We start from the raw sequence: 17,728 nt of genomic DNA on the forward strand, positions 1-17,728 counted from the left end.
CGCCTCACCTGTCTTATCAGTAAAAAAGCAGTAATAATGGTACTTACCTCACGGGTTTGTTGTGTGGAAGTAGTGAATTAATTATGTAAAGCACTTAGAACAGTGGCTGGCACATGGTAAGAATCAATAAATGATAGCTCTTACATTCTATATTTTCATATTTTTAGTTAAAACAAGTGGGTACAATAAGAAATATTTTTCTCCATATTTTTAGGTAAGAAAAGTGGGTATAATAAAAAATTAAAGGCAGGCTGGTCATTTTTAGAACAAACTTTATTTACAAAACCGTAACTCAGTCTGCTTTGGTATTGCTATTGACAAAATGCCTACAGCTGAGATCTTAGCTAAGGCGCTACATTGCTTTTAGCTTTACATAAAACCAGAATCCGCCACTATCCCAATTTCCTATTCCTGTGTGGCTCTGAATGCAGCTTTACAAAAACAAAAATCTTTATAACGTACAGCGGCTTAAGTGAACCACTTTAGGTTTTTTCCCTTCTATTTAAGGGTTGGGACTGAGACTACTCATCCAAAAGTTGCTATTTACAGAGAACGTCCAGGAGAATGGGGTAAGAAAGATGGGGGTTTATTTGGTTTTCATAATACAAGATCCATATGACTTAAGAAGAATGTTAAATAAATAATATTGCTAAATAGTATATATTGATAATTTCCCAACAAATTCATTTATCTAACACCATGTTGAGGAATCAAGAGGACTCCTGTATACATTTTAAAGTTTTAATTTTTTCTATTTGCTGATTCACAAAATCTTGCTCCATATTAAAGTAGTTATCACCAATATGATATATGATAAGCAGTACTCATGGAAACTAACAGCCCGTTTTTAAAAATTCCCTGTTGAGCTTTAATTCCCAGTTGAGTTTCACATATGTATGCATGGTTACATGCAAGTGTGGGTACTAATGCCCCTTATTCAAGAATGTAAAATTAATGATATCTGGCATCTAATGTAAGAAAAACTCCCCTAGATTGGGAGATAGCTGAGTGACACGTGAAAGAATCTTCTTCTATCTGATTTTTTAGAATACACCTATACTGGGCAGAGGGATGGAGAGACAGGACGAAGTAGAAGTGAAAGAAGAGAACTACATTGGCTCAGATTAAACTCAGGTAATTAATATGAGACAGCAAATAAATAAAACAACAAATGCCCCATTTTTGTTTTCCAAAAAGAGAAGTCACTGGCAAATCCTTACTAACAATTTTAAAGTTGATCTATTAATATATATGTTAAATAGGAAAAAGTTTGAATATCATATATATATCATAATTCCATTCATCTAATACACTCCTCTGCTGACACATCTAACATGTCTTCATCTGTATTCTCTTCTATCTCTGGCAAGTTGCCCCAAAGTAGGAAGTTTGTACCTGAAAATAAAAGGTCATAGAATTATTTGGTGCTGACTACTGTTACAACTCAGAAAATGATACAGGAAACACTATAGGTTAAGATTCTGATATTAAACCATAGTGTTAGCAGTAAAGAGAAAAGCTATTTAAGAATGTACCACAAATAAAATTATCTAATATTATTAATCTAGAACAGAAACATTCTTTAAACTCTTTAAGTCAGGGCTTGAATTCTAGAATCTTTGAACTCAAAAGGATTTCAGGAGTCCATTTATTCAAACCCTGCCTCTAGCTACGTTATACCATAGTCACTCTATACTGATAATTCTCAAATCTAATGACTCTTAAGAATGGAGATCTCACAAGACCCTTTTAGATTAAGTATCTCTGGAGGGTGCAGCGAAAAGGCCTCAAGAAGTCTCCTTATCTCCCCAACAAGTTTGGAAGTAGCTGGTACCTTATTTGATTTTAAAAAAGTAAGGTTTTGGAGCCAGTATTCCTGGATATAGGTGGATTTTAGGCTAGAGGATATCAAGATAGTACTGCAAACTTTAGAACCAGGTTGTAGCTGTCAATATAATAGGCAAAACAACAATCTAAAACCTCACTGTGAAAGGACAGTCAGATTTCATATTGAAGAATCCTGCACTGGTATATAGTACAAGACCACATGTACGGTGAAGGACAATGAGATGGTTTATTCTGGGCATGTACTATATTACAACTTGGAAATGCTAAATTGAAAAAAAAATACCATTATTAACTGACCTCTAGGAAAACCAATAAAGTTCAACAAGAAAACGAATCTCAAGCTGTCCCGTCATCAATGTGGGCGCATGGAGGACTCAGCAACTCCACTCACATGGTGGAGTGGAATGAGCCAGGGTTTGGAGATTTGGTTTGAAACCAGTTTCCACCACTCCCAGTACACCATGGATGTACTTACTACTTTTACTACAAATGTATGCAACCACAGACAATGTATATTATTGTTTTGTGTATTTAACTTTTTTACAGTAAGGTATTATATACTACACGTATCTTTTCCAGTTTGCTTTTTTCATTCAATATTATGTTTTTGAGATTTACCTAGGTCCATATATGTAGGCTCAGCTCATTTAGTTCATTTCTTTTCATTTTTTAAGACTATTCCTCTGTATGAATTAAAAAAATACATATATATTGCAAATATGCCCTATCACTCATCCTTTCCTCTAACTGCCCACTTTGCACAGGTGCCCAAGGAGACACGTACAAGGACGTGCACTATTGCACTGTTGAAACAGTGGAAACCATCAACTATCTCCCTTGGGTGAGATACTAGAATCTAATCAGGCAAGAAGTTAGCATCTATTTTATACTGGTGGGGATATAGATGTTGATCATATTATTTTCTGTAATTTTTTGTGTGTTTGAATTGTTTATAATAAAAAATATTTTTCCCCAAGAATGAATGATGTTCTGCTTCTGGTAACATGGCATTGGAGAGGTGACAAGACAGTCAGGAATTACTAGGCCAAAATCCAAGGGACAATTAGAACCCACAAAGTTGAATAGAGTGTTGAAGTCAATTGCCCTTGGGGACATTTGCCAGTCTGAGGGATTCTGAATTGTTTCCCAAGCTTCGTCAGGAAACCAGGTCTACATGTGAAGGCTAGCCTAGAACATAGACTTCTTGGGCCCTTTGTGTCTAAACATTCTAGAATTTTATTAACGCTTGTGAATGTATTCCTTTGATGCTGTTGATTCAGGTGGCTCAAGGACAGTTCCAAGGCCATGAGAAACCCTGTTTCATACCAACCATCTAGAAAACGTTGCTTTAAATCACAATATTAGGGTTACAAAGAAGTTTGATATTCTTGGAGTCAATGCTTAGAGACGTGAGTAGCTCGGCACAATTGGTTCAAAGGAGGAAAAATAAACTAAAAGATTGGATCTGACAGAAGCAGCACCTTCCTTTCTCTGTTAGGAAGGGAGGAAGGAAATCCTGTGATACATCTGTTTCTCATGGATTAGATTCAATGCAAATGGAAGAATGCTGGGCTTTTATCTTTGAAAAATTGACCAATATTAAAAAGTAAATCAAAATGGAAAAATCTCCACCCTGTGTTTTGAATTCTTTGAAGCAGGAAAAATAGTATCAAAGCAGAAACTTCCTTTAATGTGTCCCATGAGCAGTACAAATATAAGACTGGAGGCCTAAATTAGGAGGCTCTATCTCAGTTAGGGGAGTTCAGATAATGGCCTTCCTCAAAAACGGCCTTCTTAACCTTCTACAGTCTTCAATTAAAGTCCCCAAATGAAGGGTTAAGAGCCACAATTGAATGCCAGGTGATAAAAAAATTCGGAGTCTATAAAATCCCAAGCATAATTGGAGGGTTCAAAGACCCTGACAACGTAGCTTACAAATTCATGAACTTTTGGTCTGTGAAGGCAAATCATACTTTTAAAAAAAGGAATATATTTTAAGTTCTGAAAAGGACTAAAGCATACATTTAAAAACCTGAGAGTGTTAGTGCCAACTTGGATTGTCAAATTCTGTAAACTGGTTCTGTAAACTAAAGTTTAGTAAATTTCAGTTCCCACCAAAAAAGTCCCACTGAAAGTCAACTTGGTCTGTTGTGTAAATAGATATTGGACATTGAGAAGATGCGTCCTATAACAAAATCGAACAGCTCCAGACAATCTAAAAATATATTATATAAATATCCCTTAAGAATTGGCTGTTTATTTTCCTACTAAATAATTAGTATAACATATTGGTATTAAATATTTCTCTTGACTAAAATTCCATCATAATTTATTAATATAGATGTCAAAATGTCTATTTTTTTCCTGAAGCAATAACACCAAATACAGACGTTATCTAGTCATCCCCCTCTCTACTCCCCACAGCGCCTGCCTCCCTTCCCTGCCTTTCTTACACTTACACACACACACACACACACACACACACACACACACAATTGACTATCAAATCTAAAATCTTCCAAAATTCCCTGGGGTCATAATATGTATCAAGACAGCAACTTAAAACAATTGAAATATTAATTTAAGAAGGCCATGAAATCTAGCCAAGTTTGAGGCTCACATACAATGATGAAAATAGAAATGGCAATGAATTTTGGCTAGTAGTTTCCATAAGTGAATGTCTGGGATAAAAGTATTGAAGTTTCACTCTAGTGGATCCAACCCAGGTAAGAAGGTCTCAGAGAGAATCCTGAAATAATCTACTGGGAGTTTCACTCAGGTATTGATAGACAAATGCCAAGGGAATGTCTGAGTCAATTGTCTCTTACCGGTAGAGTCTAGTCTGTTAATGTCATAAACTGCCTGGCTGTGAAACATCCAGAAGTGTCCGTTGTTGCAGGAAAGAAGGCAGGAACAACATGGAACAATCACATGATAACCTACAATGTTCCCACTAAAAAAAAAAGTAAATATTATTAGGTACCATCTAATACCTAGGTACCAAGTAATACCTGCCATGTAAGCATTTCCATGTGCTAATGTAAGTAGACAGATCATATAAAGACCTCATTTCCTCCTAACAACCTCCATTGCTGGGATCTTTGGGATGGGAGTTACTCTGATAATTGTTACAGTTCTGTCAAGTGGGAAAATAGTCTTTAAGTGAAATAATACTAACACATTCTCCATTTCTTTGCTAGTATTATTTTATGCATTCTTCCTTCAGAAGCTAGCTTTTAGATGCCACAAGGTTGTGATTTGTTCTGTAAAGCACCCAAAATTGATGTGCTGTACAGACAAAATATATTAAATAAACTTAGATCTGTGGGCAAAAGGCTCTTGCTATCCCCAGCGGCAAGTTGGGTTCTTACATGTTATAGTTCCATGCCAGCACCTAAAAACTGTTTCAACAGATGGAGGAGTAGGAAGACAGCATGAGCCCCTGCAAACCAAACGCAAGCTGGCTCCTCTAATTTTAGTTTCAGTGTTTTTGAAGGAATTCAGAAATCAAGCAAATCCACAGAGAAATCTAGAGAAAGTTGCAATAGTTTTTCCCGTCTTCAGGATTATTCATCTGATTATAAGTACCTCACTCTTCTACAGATTTTTTTTTCCAATCTGGTCACTATTAAATTGGTGAATATCCAGGAATATTTTAGCTAGTTTAAAAAGTAGCTAGTACTTTTTAAGAAAATGACAATATGAACTGCTTATACCTTGAGTCGTAAAAATTCTTATTATAGTTTGTTCCCGCCCTGTGAAATGTGGGAGTGTCATTTTTGTGAGGCCCTAGAAAAATACTATAAAAGGTACCAGCCCACCTAAAATACGTCTTCTAATCATAATCTGCCTGAAAGGCAAACAAACGAAAAGTGAGACTTGTTCTTGGACTAGGACTTACAGTTATTTATAAGACTATATTGTGAGAGTAAATTCTATGTCTTTAATTACTACCCATATTCATTCAATGATTCAAGCACTCATTCAACTAATGTTTATTGAGCATCTACTATGTGTCAGGTATTGTTCCAGGTGCCAGGAACACAGCAATGGACAAAGTCCTTATTCTCATGGAGCTAACATTCTAGGAGGGACACATCAGATCATGTGCTCCCTTGTTAAAACCACTTCAACAGCTTCTCATTGGCCAAAAATGAAAACAAAAAAACTTTCATACCAAGGTCTAGATCTGGGCTATCCAAAATGTGGCTATTGAGCACTTGAAATTTGGCTAGCCTGAACTGCACTGTGCTGTAAGTACAAACATACACCAGATTTCAACGACCAAGAGTAAAAAAGAGAATGTGAAATATTTCATTAATAATTTTTTATGTTAGTTACATGTTGAAATGATAATATTTGGGATATATTGGGTTAAATAAAATATACAATACAAATTAATTTCACCTGTTTCTTTTCACTTTTTAAAGTGTGGTCACTATTACACATGTGGCTTGCAGCTTTCTGTTAAGCAACGCTGCTCTAGATTATCCAGCTTCTCACTACACCCCTACACTACTCACACTACTCTCCCCCAATGCTCACGTCTCGGCCACACTAGCCATCATCTTTTTATTCCTTGAAGACGTTAAGCTTCTTCTTGCCTTTGGAGCAATTCCCACTCTATTCAATATCTTATTTATTTAAATATCTTATTGATTGATTGACTGTCTTCCCACTAGAATATATTGTTCAAAGGCTAGTGGATTTTGTCTTGTTTATTGCTTTGTTTCCAGCCCCTATAACAATGACTAGCACATGTTAGGACCTCAATATATAGTCTGAATGAATGAAATGAAACAGACATTAGCACACAAGAAGAGTTTGCTAATTTAAATTATTGGGATTATAATTTATACTCCAAATCCCATTTAAATGAGGAAATTTCAACTTCCTTCTCTCTAAAATGGGATTAATAACACTCAAATCTGTCTACCTCTCAAAAGATAATAGTAATAGTTTTCATCTGTGTTGTAATTTATAGTTTATCAAGCCTTTTAACATTCATAATTCATTTAATCTTCACAACTCTATAAGATAAACACAAAAGATTTTTTAATTTCTATCTTAAGAAGTTTTTATCTTCTTAAGATATAAATTAAGTAAGAAAACAGAGGCTCTGAGGTGTAGAGGTGTGAGGAGCTTACTCAAGATCACACAGAGAATAAGGGCAGGGCTAGGGCTCAAAGTGGATTTTTATGACTGTAAATCCAAGTGTTTCTTCCCCTTAAACTACACTGCCTTTTCCTGAAAATTAAAGCAGATATTTGTCAATGCACTTTGAAACATTGCAAAATCATATACAAATGTAAAATGTCACAAGACCTATTTAAAAAATAGCTCTAAATAACAAATGGTTTTCCGAAGGCTCATTGCCTGGGTCGTAACCAGCGCTCGATGCAGCCCACTGACCCCTTCTCTGTGCTTGGGTGTCGACATCCATCTCCCAGACCCAGCGCCACCTAGAAGACTGCCACCAATTACCATTTTAAACATGCGATGTCCTTCAGTTTACATTTGCAGATTTCAGTGAAATAGCATCTTCCAATGAAGTCTACTGCACTGGAGAGGGAAAAGTGTAGAGACAGTCAAATGTGCCTTTTAAAAAACTGTGGTAAAAAACAGATAACATAAAATTTACTAACGACCGTTTTTAAATGTACAGTTAAGTGTTAAATGTATTCACATTGTTGTGCAACGAACCTCCAGACCTTTTTCTTCCTGCAAAACCGAAACCCTATACCTATTAAACAACAACTCCCCGTTTCCCTCTTTCCCCAGCCCCTGGAAATCACCACTCTACTTTCTGTTTCTATGAATTTGACTACTTTAGATACTACATATAAGAGGAATCAGACAGTATTTGCCTTTTTGTGATTGGCCTATTTCACTTAGCATATTGTCCTCAGGGTCCATCCATGTTATAGCACGTGACAGGATATCCTTGTTTTTTAAGGCTGAATAATATTTCATTTTATGCATATACCACATTTTGTTTATTCATTCATCTGCTGATGGACATTTGGGCTGCTTCCACTTCTTGGTGGGCAAATATCTCTTCTAGATCCTGCACTGAATTCTTTTGGATATATACCCAGGGGTGGGATTGCTGGATCGTATGATAATTCTAATTTCTTTCTTTCTTCTGTTTTTATTTTTGCTTGAAGAAGATGGGCCCCGAGCCAACATCTGTGCCAATCTTCCTCTATTTTGTATGTGGGACGCAGCCACAGCATGGCTTGACGAGTGGTGTCTAGGTCCACGCTTGGGATCCAAACTGACAAACCCTGGGCCACTGAAGCAGAGTGCCCGAACTTAACCACTACGCCACTGGGCCAGCCACTAATTTCAATCTTTCGAGGAACTGCCATGCTATTTTCCACAGCAGCAGCAGCACTTTGCATTCCCACCAACAGTGCCCAAAGGCTCCAACTTTTCCAGATGCTTGCCCTCAGACGCACTTTTGACTGTGAGTTGGCATGAATTTTGGAGACCCAGAGAGCTGAAAGAGACTCTAAAGTAGACTACAGCATATTTTGTAAGAGCCAGTTAATGTTTGTGAGATCACCATAAATATGACACGCCTTCCATTGAAAAAACCTTATGTGTTCACTGGTTCACGCACATCTTGGCACACTGATGCACGACCGTTAGGACCCCTGCAAGGAGGAGGAGACACCAGGAAAGATCTGACTGCGTTCCAGCCTCCGTCTCAGCCCTCCTTATGACTGTCCTTCTATTTACAACTTCTGCACAGGCCAAAGGTTAACATGGAAAGTTTGTGTATGCGCGCTAAAAAGCAAAAGCGCTAGACAAGGCATGGACTTTTGCAATAACGGGTTCTAGACCTGCTGCCTGGTGCTTTTTCTTCTTGCAGCACACACGCACTCAGAGGAACTTGACACATTAACCCGTTTATCTCCGCAGTGAATGAGAGCCTCTGGCTTTGCCACCAGGCACCACCACACTTCACCAAGTCAGAAAAGATTTCGAGGGAGGAAGAGTCCAGAGCTTTGAGTATATTTAAAAAATGTTTAAAGTTTCTACTATTATCATGAAATCCGCTTTAAAGGGTTACGGCTCTTAGCCTGCCCCTCTGGTCTGTGTCCAAAGAACAGCTGTCCACCCATATTTTGGATAAGCAATCACTCTTTGCTTAGTGATAAGGTTTCAAAAAAGAGCTAAATCTTGAAAATCATGGAAGGTACACACATGCTGACTACGAAAAGAGAAAGCACCTTTTAGAGCAAGGAAACGCTATATTGGAGTCAAGTAAAACGGCTCTTTTTCCAAATAGGTAGCAAATTCTTAAGGACTCTACACCCGAACACGGACTTTAAAAGGATTTAATTATGCAAACGACCGCACAATACCCAAAGTAGAGTGTGGGAGATAGACTGCGTCAGGGCTAAGTCTGGTTCCTCCCCTGAAAACCTGCTTCTCTCGTTCAGGAGAGAGATCCGGGGGAAGGAGCGGGGCCGCGGCCGGACACCGGATCTGATCCCACGCCCCGGAGCAGATCACGGCGGGGAACCGCACGCTGTCGCTGTGAAACGGAGCCGGGGTCGGGGGCCCGACGGTGGCGGCCACAGGGCTGCAGCCGGCCCGCGCGTCCCCTCGGCGCCGACCGCCCGGCCACACCGCAGGCTCGTCCTGACGCCCGCCCGCCCGCCCAGTTACGGCCCCGGGGGTCACCGACGGAGGGGAGTGGCTGGAACACCACGACGACCGCCCCCTGCCTCCCAGAGGCCGGGCGGCCGCCGCGGGACTTACTCGGTGGGCGGGATGTCGGTGGAGAAGAGGTCCACGTCGGTGTCGGCCAGCAGCACGGCCTTCATGCCCCTGGCGCTGAGCACCTGCGCGCAAAACCTGCAGCGCAGGACGCACACGCGGCGCTCCCGGAACCCGCGGCTGCCGGCCGACATGGCGCCGCGCGGGGCCGGCCTCGCGGCCCGCGGACGGGGCAGGGGACGCGCTCCCTTCGGTCTTCCCGGGGGAGGGCGAACGCGTATTGACTGAGCGCGAGCGGGGAGCGGCCAGCTCGGCTCTCCCGGCTCTTGGGAGGGAGCGGGGCCGGGCCGCTCCGCACTGCGCGGCTCGCCCGCGCGGCCTCGGGTGCGGGCTGCCGCTCTCGCGGGCCTCCCTCGGGGCGCCCCGACTCCAGCTGGACCGCGGCCCGAGCGTCCGCCACGCCCGCCCGTCCCTCGGTTCTCCTCGGGCTCCGGGCCCCGCCTCCGCTCGCCGCCGCCCGCAGCCCCCCGGCCGCGGCGGGGCTCCGCGCGCTTCCCCTCACGTCCCTCCCCTCAGGTCTCTCCCCGGGCGGCCGCGGCGGTGGCGCGCGGCAGAGGTCGCGTTTTGGGCTCAGGCGCGTTGGGGTCTCTGTCAGCGAACAGGTCGCTTTTCGTCCCTCTTCCGCTCTCTCTGCCTTTCCGACCGTCAGGCAGTTTGAATTGCCAGCGCGGCGCAGCGATTGGGAGAACTAGAGCTCGCCCACGGCCCGCATTGGCAGGCTCCGGAGCCTCCCTCTGACGAGACCTCAGCGGCCAGGAGCCTGCACGCCCCGCCCCAGTAACGGTGCCGAGACCAGCTCGGCTCTCCGATTGGCTGAGCTTGGCCCCGCCCTCGATCTCATTGGCCGGCTCCGGGAGGTCCGGGCGAACCCTAACTCCCGCCCTAGTGACAGCAGCAAGGCACGCCCTTTGCACTTCTTATTGGAAGAAGTTCTACAGTCCCCGCCGGCCTCTACTCTCTATTGGCTAAAATTCTCCGCAACGCCCCTCCGCTCTACCCCGGTCCAATTGGTCGTGCCTTCTCTCAAGAGTTTGTGTTTGGTTACTGGTTCCGTCTTAATCCCGCCCATCAATTCCACTTTAGGGGTCGGCTACCCGGGGAGGAGCTCGCTCTGTGGCCACGCCTCGGGGGTGCTGGTCACGCCTCCAAGTTTCACCAGCCCCTCCTCCTCATTCCTGGCTTCTCGGGATAGGCTGTTCCTATTGGCTACAGGCCCCATCGGTCGATAGAAAGCGGGCGGTGATTGGCAAGGGGGTGGGCTCTGCTTCCCGGCGGGGTCTTGCGGAGTTGGCGGAGGCTCCTCAGGGGACTAGGGGACCGATCTGCGTAGAAGCGGGTGGCGGGGAAGAGAGGGGAGGAGACCTCTGAGTGGGAAGCGGAGCCGGGGGCCTGGGACCCGTCGCGTCAGAGCCAGGTAAAGGCTCCTTCCCTCTCCCCTTTTTCCTTCCCTGCCGCCGGGCTGGAGCCCCGACTGAACAAACCCAGTTCGGGGCGGGAAGGAGAGAGCGCGGATGCTGCTGGCGGAATCCCTCAGACCCCCTCCCCCCGACCTGCTCCAAATCTCCCCGCACAGCCCATAATACTTCTCCGGACTGCATCTCTCCGCCCTTCCCGCACAGCCCGGACGCTGCTTTGGCTCCGTGCCGCCGCGCAGCCCGCACCCAGGCCCCTCTCCAGGTCCTGTGCACACGGGCAGCCTTGGTCCACTTTTGGGCAGCCGTCGTAGGCATCGCCCGTCACCACCGGCTGCCCTCTTCCCCTGTCTCCACGCCCTGGCGGACGGCGGGTTACAGTCCTGGACCCAGAAGGATGGGTGTTCCGCTCTGCTTCCGGGGCTCTTCCCGGTCCCGGCCCCCGACTCGCCCCGAAGGGCTCCCCTGCACGCTCTCGGTTCCCAGACCCATATCTGGCTCTCCAGAGTTGCTAACATCCTTGTGCTCCATGTAACATCGCGGCCCACGGTAGTCTCTTAGCTCCCCCTCACCCCTAGGTAATGCTCCCTTGCCCTCTCCCGCCCCCACAGCGTGTGCAGAGTCTCAGTTATCCCCGGCTCCGGTGCAGCCCCGGGACCCCACCTCGCAGCCCCTCCCCGCTTCCTGCCCGCCTGCGCTCCAGGCCGCCTCGGCTCCCTCTTCCTCCCTGGGCGCTGCCGTTCCTTGGGCGCGGGAAGTGGAAGACACAGCGGGAGCCCCCTTCTCCCGGCGTGGAGAGGGAAAGGGGCGACCGAGGCGGAGGGTCGCGCCTGCGGCACGCCGGGGAGCCAGACCCCGGCTCTGCGCTCCCGCCCGCTTCCCTCCAGGGCCTGGGCCGGGCGGGATCTCTTAGGGCACCTTCTGGTACGGGAGTCGGGACCGCGACCCTCACAGACCTTCCTTTCCTCCGCCCCCAGCCTGGGATTGGGTGCGGTATCTGGAATCTCTAGGCTTGGATGACAAAAAATATAGGGGATGGCATTTAGAGTGACTCCCGTCCCTGGCTTGGGGGAGGCGATGGCTGCCTTCCGCCCCCCGCCCCCTGGTTTTCCCGACTCCGACCCTCGCCTGTAACCCATTTCCTGCTTCTGCCGACCACATTGTTTTCCTGGATGTGTCCCGTGCCGAGCAGGCTTTTTCCTGCAGATCTCCTGCCCCCAACCCCCCAACATTTGGCTGCCAAGAGAAGCTAGTAACCAAAAACAAAACAACTGGGAGGAGGGGCGGGAGGGGAAGAAAAGTTGTGCCCGGGTGGCTTGTCCCTCCCCGGCTTTGATCCCCTTTGATGTCCAGGGAGTTGCCCCAGCCGGGGGTCAGGGGCCGCGTCGGAGTCAGGGCCCGGAGGGCTCCCTCCGGCTGGCCGCTGCCCAGCGCTGGCAGGGCTCGGGAGGCCGCCGAGGTGCCGCAGTCCCCGCCCGGAGCCCCGCGTTCCCGCCGCAGTCCCCACCCGAAGCCCGCGCAGGCGGCTGCTCCAAAGTGTTTTCTTTCAGCCTTAAAACAAAATCCGGAGGGAGCTTCCTTCCTCTCCACCTCGCCGCGCCGGGCTCTGCCGGCCCAGCGGCGTTTGGCCGAGATGAATGGGCCCAGGCCGGGCTCAGGACGATGTCCCCTACCCCACCCTTGTCGCGATTAGGATCTGCGCTGGAGCTGATCGCCCCCTCCCCTTTTCCTTGCATTTACAGGCAAGTGAACCGGAGCAAACGACTTCCGATCCAGTCCGCGCTGCTGCGGCTCCCGTTTGGGATTTGATTTGCAGCATCTTCGAGCCTGTGCAACAAAAAACCGCGAAGCACGCCCAGCCCTCCCCCGGCACCCCGATACGCACCCACTCCCTCCCGGGGACACAGCTGGGCGCGTCCACACCCGGCACCCCCACACCATGTTGTGCGGAAGGACTTCCACTCCCCGCCTGTGTCGTTGATGTCAGACCCCAGGCCAGCCTCCGGGCGCTGCAGTTCTCCCGGCTAATGCTGAGGCTGCGGCTCCGGCTCTAGCACGGGAACCAGCCGCCGCCGCGCCCGGCCCCAGCGCCCACCGTCTGCATGTGCCCGCCGTAGCCGCCTGCCCAGCCCGCAGCCCGCGCTCCCCGGAGCGCTGGAGACCACCGCGGGGGGCCCCTTCTGCCCGCGGGAGAAGCAGCCTTGGAGGTATTGATTTTGGTGGTTGGATTTTTCCCGTGGATCTATCAATTCACAATTCGAATTTGGAAGAAAGAAGGAAAACATGACGTCTCCAGCCAAATTCAAAAAGGATAAGGAGATCATAGCAGAGTACGATACTCAGGTCAAAGGTAAGGGCTTTGAAAAATAGCATAATGCATATGCTCTGTGGACCATTGAGGCTTGTATTTCCACCCTGATTTGCAGGATGTTCGTTTCTTTGGGTGGAGCAGGTAGGGGCAGGCTGACCCCAGAGCTGGTTTCATAGGTGAGCCTGAGCCTCGGAGGGATGGGCAGTGCCAGGGACCACATGCTTGGGAAAGGAAATTTCGTAATGGGCTTTAGGGTCGTCTCAGTAGGGCTCGCCATTATTTTGGCAGCCCTTTCCCCAAGGCTGGATAGGGTGGGGGGAGGGGCAGGAGGCTCTTGGAGAGAGAAAGAGCCTCTGGGTGTCTGGGTCAGGTTTCCTTGAAGGACAACTGAAATCTGACAGGTGTTTGGGAATTTATTTCAGAGGTCGAAGAGGAGTCCAGGCAGAGAAAGGCAACCTTGAGAACGTGTACCATTTGGAGAGCCCTGAGGGAGGGTTTTTTTTTTTCCTGATGCACTATGTATCAAAACATGACATTTGCTACGGCATTGCACACAGAAAGTCTGTGGCCACCTTGGGTGCACCGTGTACCTGCCTGGTCTCTGGTCGTTCTGCATTCTCTGGGAGATCGGAGAACGGAAAGAATAAGGTCACTCACAGCCCGTCTCTGCCCTCACCTAAACCTGAATGGAGTTAAAATGTTAAGGTTGCTGGGTGGTGCTGATTCTGGAGAATGGGAAGACATAATTGTTTAACCCTTCTGGGTTTTCGCCCTCTGCTCCAGAATGCATGCTTTTAAAGGCCCACTTCCCTTCTTGCAGAAATGCAAAGGGTAAAGCAAAATGTGGACCTGGAGAAACCAAGTGACCTGTCTACACATCTAGTTGACTGCTTGACCTGGCGTGGGAATCAGAACCCCTTCCCAGATAGCCTTTTTTTTAACCATTGATTCCCACAGGAGGGGTTCCCGCCTGTTCAAGAGCCCCAGCATGTGTTTGTGCGAGGCACTGTCCCTTCCTGGCCAGTCACTGGGAAGAGCCATGTAGCTCTAGCCCATTGAGACCTCAGCTGGGGAGTGGGAGAGGTGGGTGGCCTTGAATGTTACACCACATGGTTGGAGCTCTGGGTTTTCCTTTGTTTCAGAGTGCAGAGCGAGGGGCCCCTCCTTCTTTCCCTGCACCAATGTAAGGAGACCTTTCCTGTCATAGAGGACTTGGGAAGGGCCATGTCTCCCTTCTGAGATTGTCTGGGTGGGGGTAGGGATAGAGCCTGAAATGGGCAGCTGCCTTATCTCTTGGAAGATTGGAAGCTGGTTCGAAGTCCCCATTGTTGCCTGTAGGATCTTTTTAATGTCATCAGCATGGTCAATGCTGGAGGTGCCCTGAGGGACCTTCTGTCCACTTGGCTGCAAATACTGGTGGGCTTATTACAGAGATGGAGGGGTTGACTGATGGATAGCTTCAGTTGAACTGGGATTGGGAGAGGTGTGGTTGTGAGTTATAATTGAGGTCTCGGCCTCTAGTCAGTGTTCATAAGCTGGGCCTGTTTTTGTAAACAATAAGCCACTGGCCTCTGTGTCCTGTCCAAACGCACTGCATTCTGCTCCTGGAATCCCCCCTGCAGTTTTAACCAGATATGTCATTCTTTTTTTTGTACATATCCTATTCTTAACTGTTGCCATAGGGAGCGTTAATAACTTTGACTTTCCCAGATTCTCTCTAGAAGCACACTGTTTGACTAAGGTGCAAAGTGATTTTACAGGCTTATTTTTTGGAAGGTTCAGGGCTGATAGGTGTTAATAGAACCGTATCTGCTGATTTCTTATTGGTGAGGGATTTCTCCTGAGTGTCTCAAAATTAAACCCTTCGTGTATTTACAAACATTGCTCATTGAGATGATGTAATGCGGTTGGCTATTTGGGGTTGCTCTTCAACCTGAACACGACGGGGCTGTTTTGCTTTGCTCAGATATTTTTCATTGACACTATTCAAGACCATAGAATTTTATAGGTGGCCAAGCACGATGTCTTACTCAGAGAAGGTGCCCGCTGAATGCTTATGAAACTGATTTGAATGGTGTAGTCCCTCATTTTACAGCTGAGGAGAGTACAGAGAAATGAAGAGGCTGTCCAAGGTCACACAGCTAGGTGGTGGTAGATTTGAAACTAGAAGCAGGTTACTGACTCCCAATTCTCTATTCTATTCTATTTGTATTTACTATGAAACATTGTCTGACTGGAGTAGGAAAAAAAAAATCACTAAGAAGCCAAAATCTGTCAATGAATAATAGTAACAATAATGATAATAACAGGTTCCATTTTGGGTGCTCATTATGTTCCAGCCTGTCCCAAGTGCTTTATATGAATTGTCTCGTTTAATCCCCACATCAGCCCAGGGGGTGGATGTAATTTCACCCTCCATTCACCACATGGAGAAACTGAGGTTTCCCCTGGTCACAGAGCCACATCAAGGCAGCTTGACTCCATTCCTTTAACTATCAACTACTGATTGAGTGCCTTCTATGTGACCTGGGGGCTGGCAGTGTAGCAGTGAACAAGACGCAGTCCCCTCCCTCACGGAGCTTACATCCTAGAACCCATGCTCTCCGGGGAAGAGCACAGAACTTGGAGACAAACGGTTCTGGGTTGGCTCTGCTACCCCACTATGTGGAAGCCTTCGTCAGAATTATTATGAATTTCAGCTTTTTATGTATTATATGGGACTCATAGTGCTGCCAGCTTTATTTCTCTTACAGATGCCAAGATAAAAAAGAAAATTGTGGGACTGGCCTGTTGGCGTAGTGGTTAAGTTCATGTGCTCTGCTTCCATGGCCTGGGGTTCGTGGGTTTGGATCCTGGGTGCAGATCCACACACTCGCTCATCAAGCCATGCTGTGGCAGTGTCCCACATATAAAATGGAGGAAAATTGGCACAGATGTTAGCTCAGTGACAATCTTCCTTGTGCAAAAAGAGGAAGATTGGCAGTGATGTTAGCTCAGGGCCAATCTTCCTCACCAAAAAAAAAAAAGGGGGGGGGAGAAAAAGAAAGAAAGAAAAAGAAAATTGCTATTTTGGCCTAATGGTTAAGAGTGCATGTTTTTGAGTCAAAAGGATCCAGGTTTAAATCTCAGTTCTGCCACTTGCTTGCCTGGCACCTTAAGTAAGTTACTTGACTTGTTTAAGCCTCAGTTTCCTAACCTGGAAAATAGGCAAAATAATATGCATTTCCTAAGGAAGTTTTGAGGATTCAGTGAGCTAGTATATAAAAATCATTTAGCATAGCGTCTGGCACTTGTAAGCGCTCAATAATGGTATGGTCTACTCCTCTGTTCCTGAGCCTGCCTTCCTCGTTGCTGAGTTAGGCTGACCGTTAAGGCTGCAGTTGTCTATTTATGTCTAAAATGCTAGCTGTTAACTGATGGGAAACAAGTCTAGGAATGAAGCTGGAGTGTTAGTTTAAGTTCCTCCAGTACTAGCAAAAGGTATCTTGGATCAGACACTGAAAACCTCTTTTCCCTTTCTGTAACACCAGCCGGTAACTGTCTAATCAGTGACCACTGCTGCCCTGTATGCCTCTGACCAGAGTCCTGGGTCCTTCTGTTTGGTCAGAATGATTTGAGTCGATCACGTGGGCTCTAAATGGACTTTGTGGGACCCTGCCCATTCTGTGGTTTTTGCCTCCCTTTACGCCACCTGCTCACGTGTGCCCTGAAGGACTTCTGGGGCCGCAGCCCCCGCCCTACCCCAGTATGGTTTCTGAGGGGCGCGCCTCCTTAGTCAGCCTGCCTTCTAGCCACCTTCTTAAAAACCGTCATTGTTTCTGGTTTGTGGGTGTTCAGATTCTTTTGAAAGTTCATGCCTCTCAGTGTCTGACTCGAAAGCAATAATATTCTTAGTACTTTTACATAGTTCTTTCTTATTTACAAAGCACTTTTATTTACATTAATCTCTGGAAATTCTTGACAGCCCTGTTCCAATTCCCGGTCATAAGTTGAGGCCTTTTGGCCTCTAGCCTAGTAGCTTCTTTTGGGATTGGAGCAGCCAAAGGTGGGAAGGTGCGAGCATGGCTGCCAGGGGCGAGAAGCTGGGCGGCGTCTGGGTGGATTCACATTGCTTACGCGTCCCAGTTGTCCGGTCCTTGTTCAAGGCCCTTTTTCCTTTACCCTCTCCATACCTAGAGTTTTTGTAGTCCCACAGAAAGCTTGAGATTGACAGTTAATGCAAATATTCAGGGAGGAATCCTCTGGAACAGAGTGGCACTGTGTGCTGAGCAGTCAAATTCTCTTTCTTGAGAACATTAGGGGTCTTGTCTTTTTTTTTTTCCTGTCTTAGAAGAACAGTGTGTGTGCACCACAGAGTCGAGAAGTG

The 17,728-nt window shown here is 46.6% G+C and overlaps 2 protein-coding genes across 16 annotated transcripts in view; one reads left to right on the forward strand and one right to left on the reverse strand.

Annotated features, from left to right (window-relative positions):
- Positions 1-255: 255 nt before the first annotated feature.
- FAM72A (family with sequence similarity 72 member A) lies at positions 256-10,378 on the reverse strand. 2 transcript variants are annotated; one of them, XM_070591431.1, is made up of 4 exons: positions 9,622-10,378; positions 7,333-7,410; positions 4,677-4,801; positions 256-1,395 (listed from the first exon to the last, which is right to left on the reverse strand). In XM_070591431.1, the coding sequence occupies exons 1-4, from the start codon at positions 9,771-9,773 to the stop codon at positions 1,301-1,303; spliced, it is 450 nt and encodes a 149-aa protein (XP_070447532.1). In that variant the 5' UTR covers positions 9,774-10,378; the 3' UTR covers positions 256-1,300. The 2 variants fall into 2 exon arrangements, with proteins under 2 accessions (XP_070447532.1, XP_070447533.1); XM_070591432.1 differs by lacking the exon at positions 4,677-4,801 and having other exon boundaries at positions 1,194-1,395; positions 9,622-10,008.
- A 485-nt stretch (positions 10,379-10,863) lies between these two features.
- The window catches only part of SRGAP2 (SLIT-ROBO Rho GTPase activating protein 2), a 236,630-nt gene continuing 229,765 nt past the window's right edge, over positions 10,864-17,728 (forward strand). For 12 of the 14 annotated variants that reach the window (XR_011532182.1, XM_070591424.1, XM_070591412.1 and 9 more), the window contains exons 1-2: positions 10,885-11,053; positions 12,794-13,401. Coding sequence is in view for 13 of the 14 variants with exons in the window: in XM_070591424.1 (XP_070447525.1) it covers positions 13,335-13,401 (67 nt within the window). In the remaining variant the exon portion in view is untranslated. Of the gene's footprint in view, positions 11,054-12,793; positions 13,402-17,728 lie in introns of all 14 variants that reach the window. The other 2 variants (XM_070591415.1, XM_070591416.1) reach the window with 2 other exon arrangements.

The sequence above is a fragment of the Equus przewalskii genome, chromosome 23 (assembly GCF_037783145.1).
Source record: "Equus przewalskii isolate Varuska chromosome 23, EquPr2, whole genome shotgun sequence".
Lineage (NCBI taxonomy): Eukaryota > Metazoa > Chordata > Mammalia > Perissodactyla > Equidae > Equus > Equus przewalskii.

Bases quoted from the DNA above. Each gene is read 5' to 3' on its own strand.
- FAM72A (XM_070591431.1), bottom strand. From the start codon at position 9,773: ATGTCGGCCGGCAGCCGCGGGTTCCGGGAGCGCCGCGTGTGCGTCCTG. The intron at 7,411-9,621 runs GTAAGTCCCGCG...TTCCCTCTCCAG, and splicing joins ACCGACATCCCGCCCACCGA to TGCAGTAGACTTCATTGGAA. The intron at 4,802-7,332 runs GTAATTGGTGGC...TTTTTTTTTTAG, and splicing joins GACATCGCATGTTTAAAATG to TGGGAACATTGTAGGTTATC.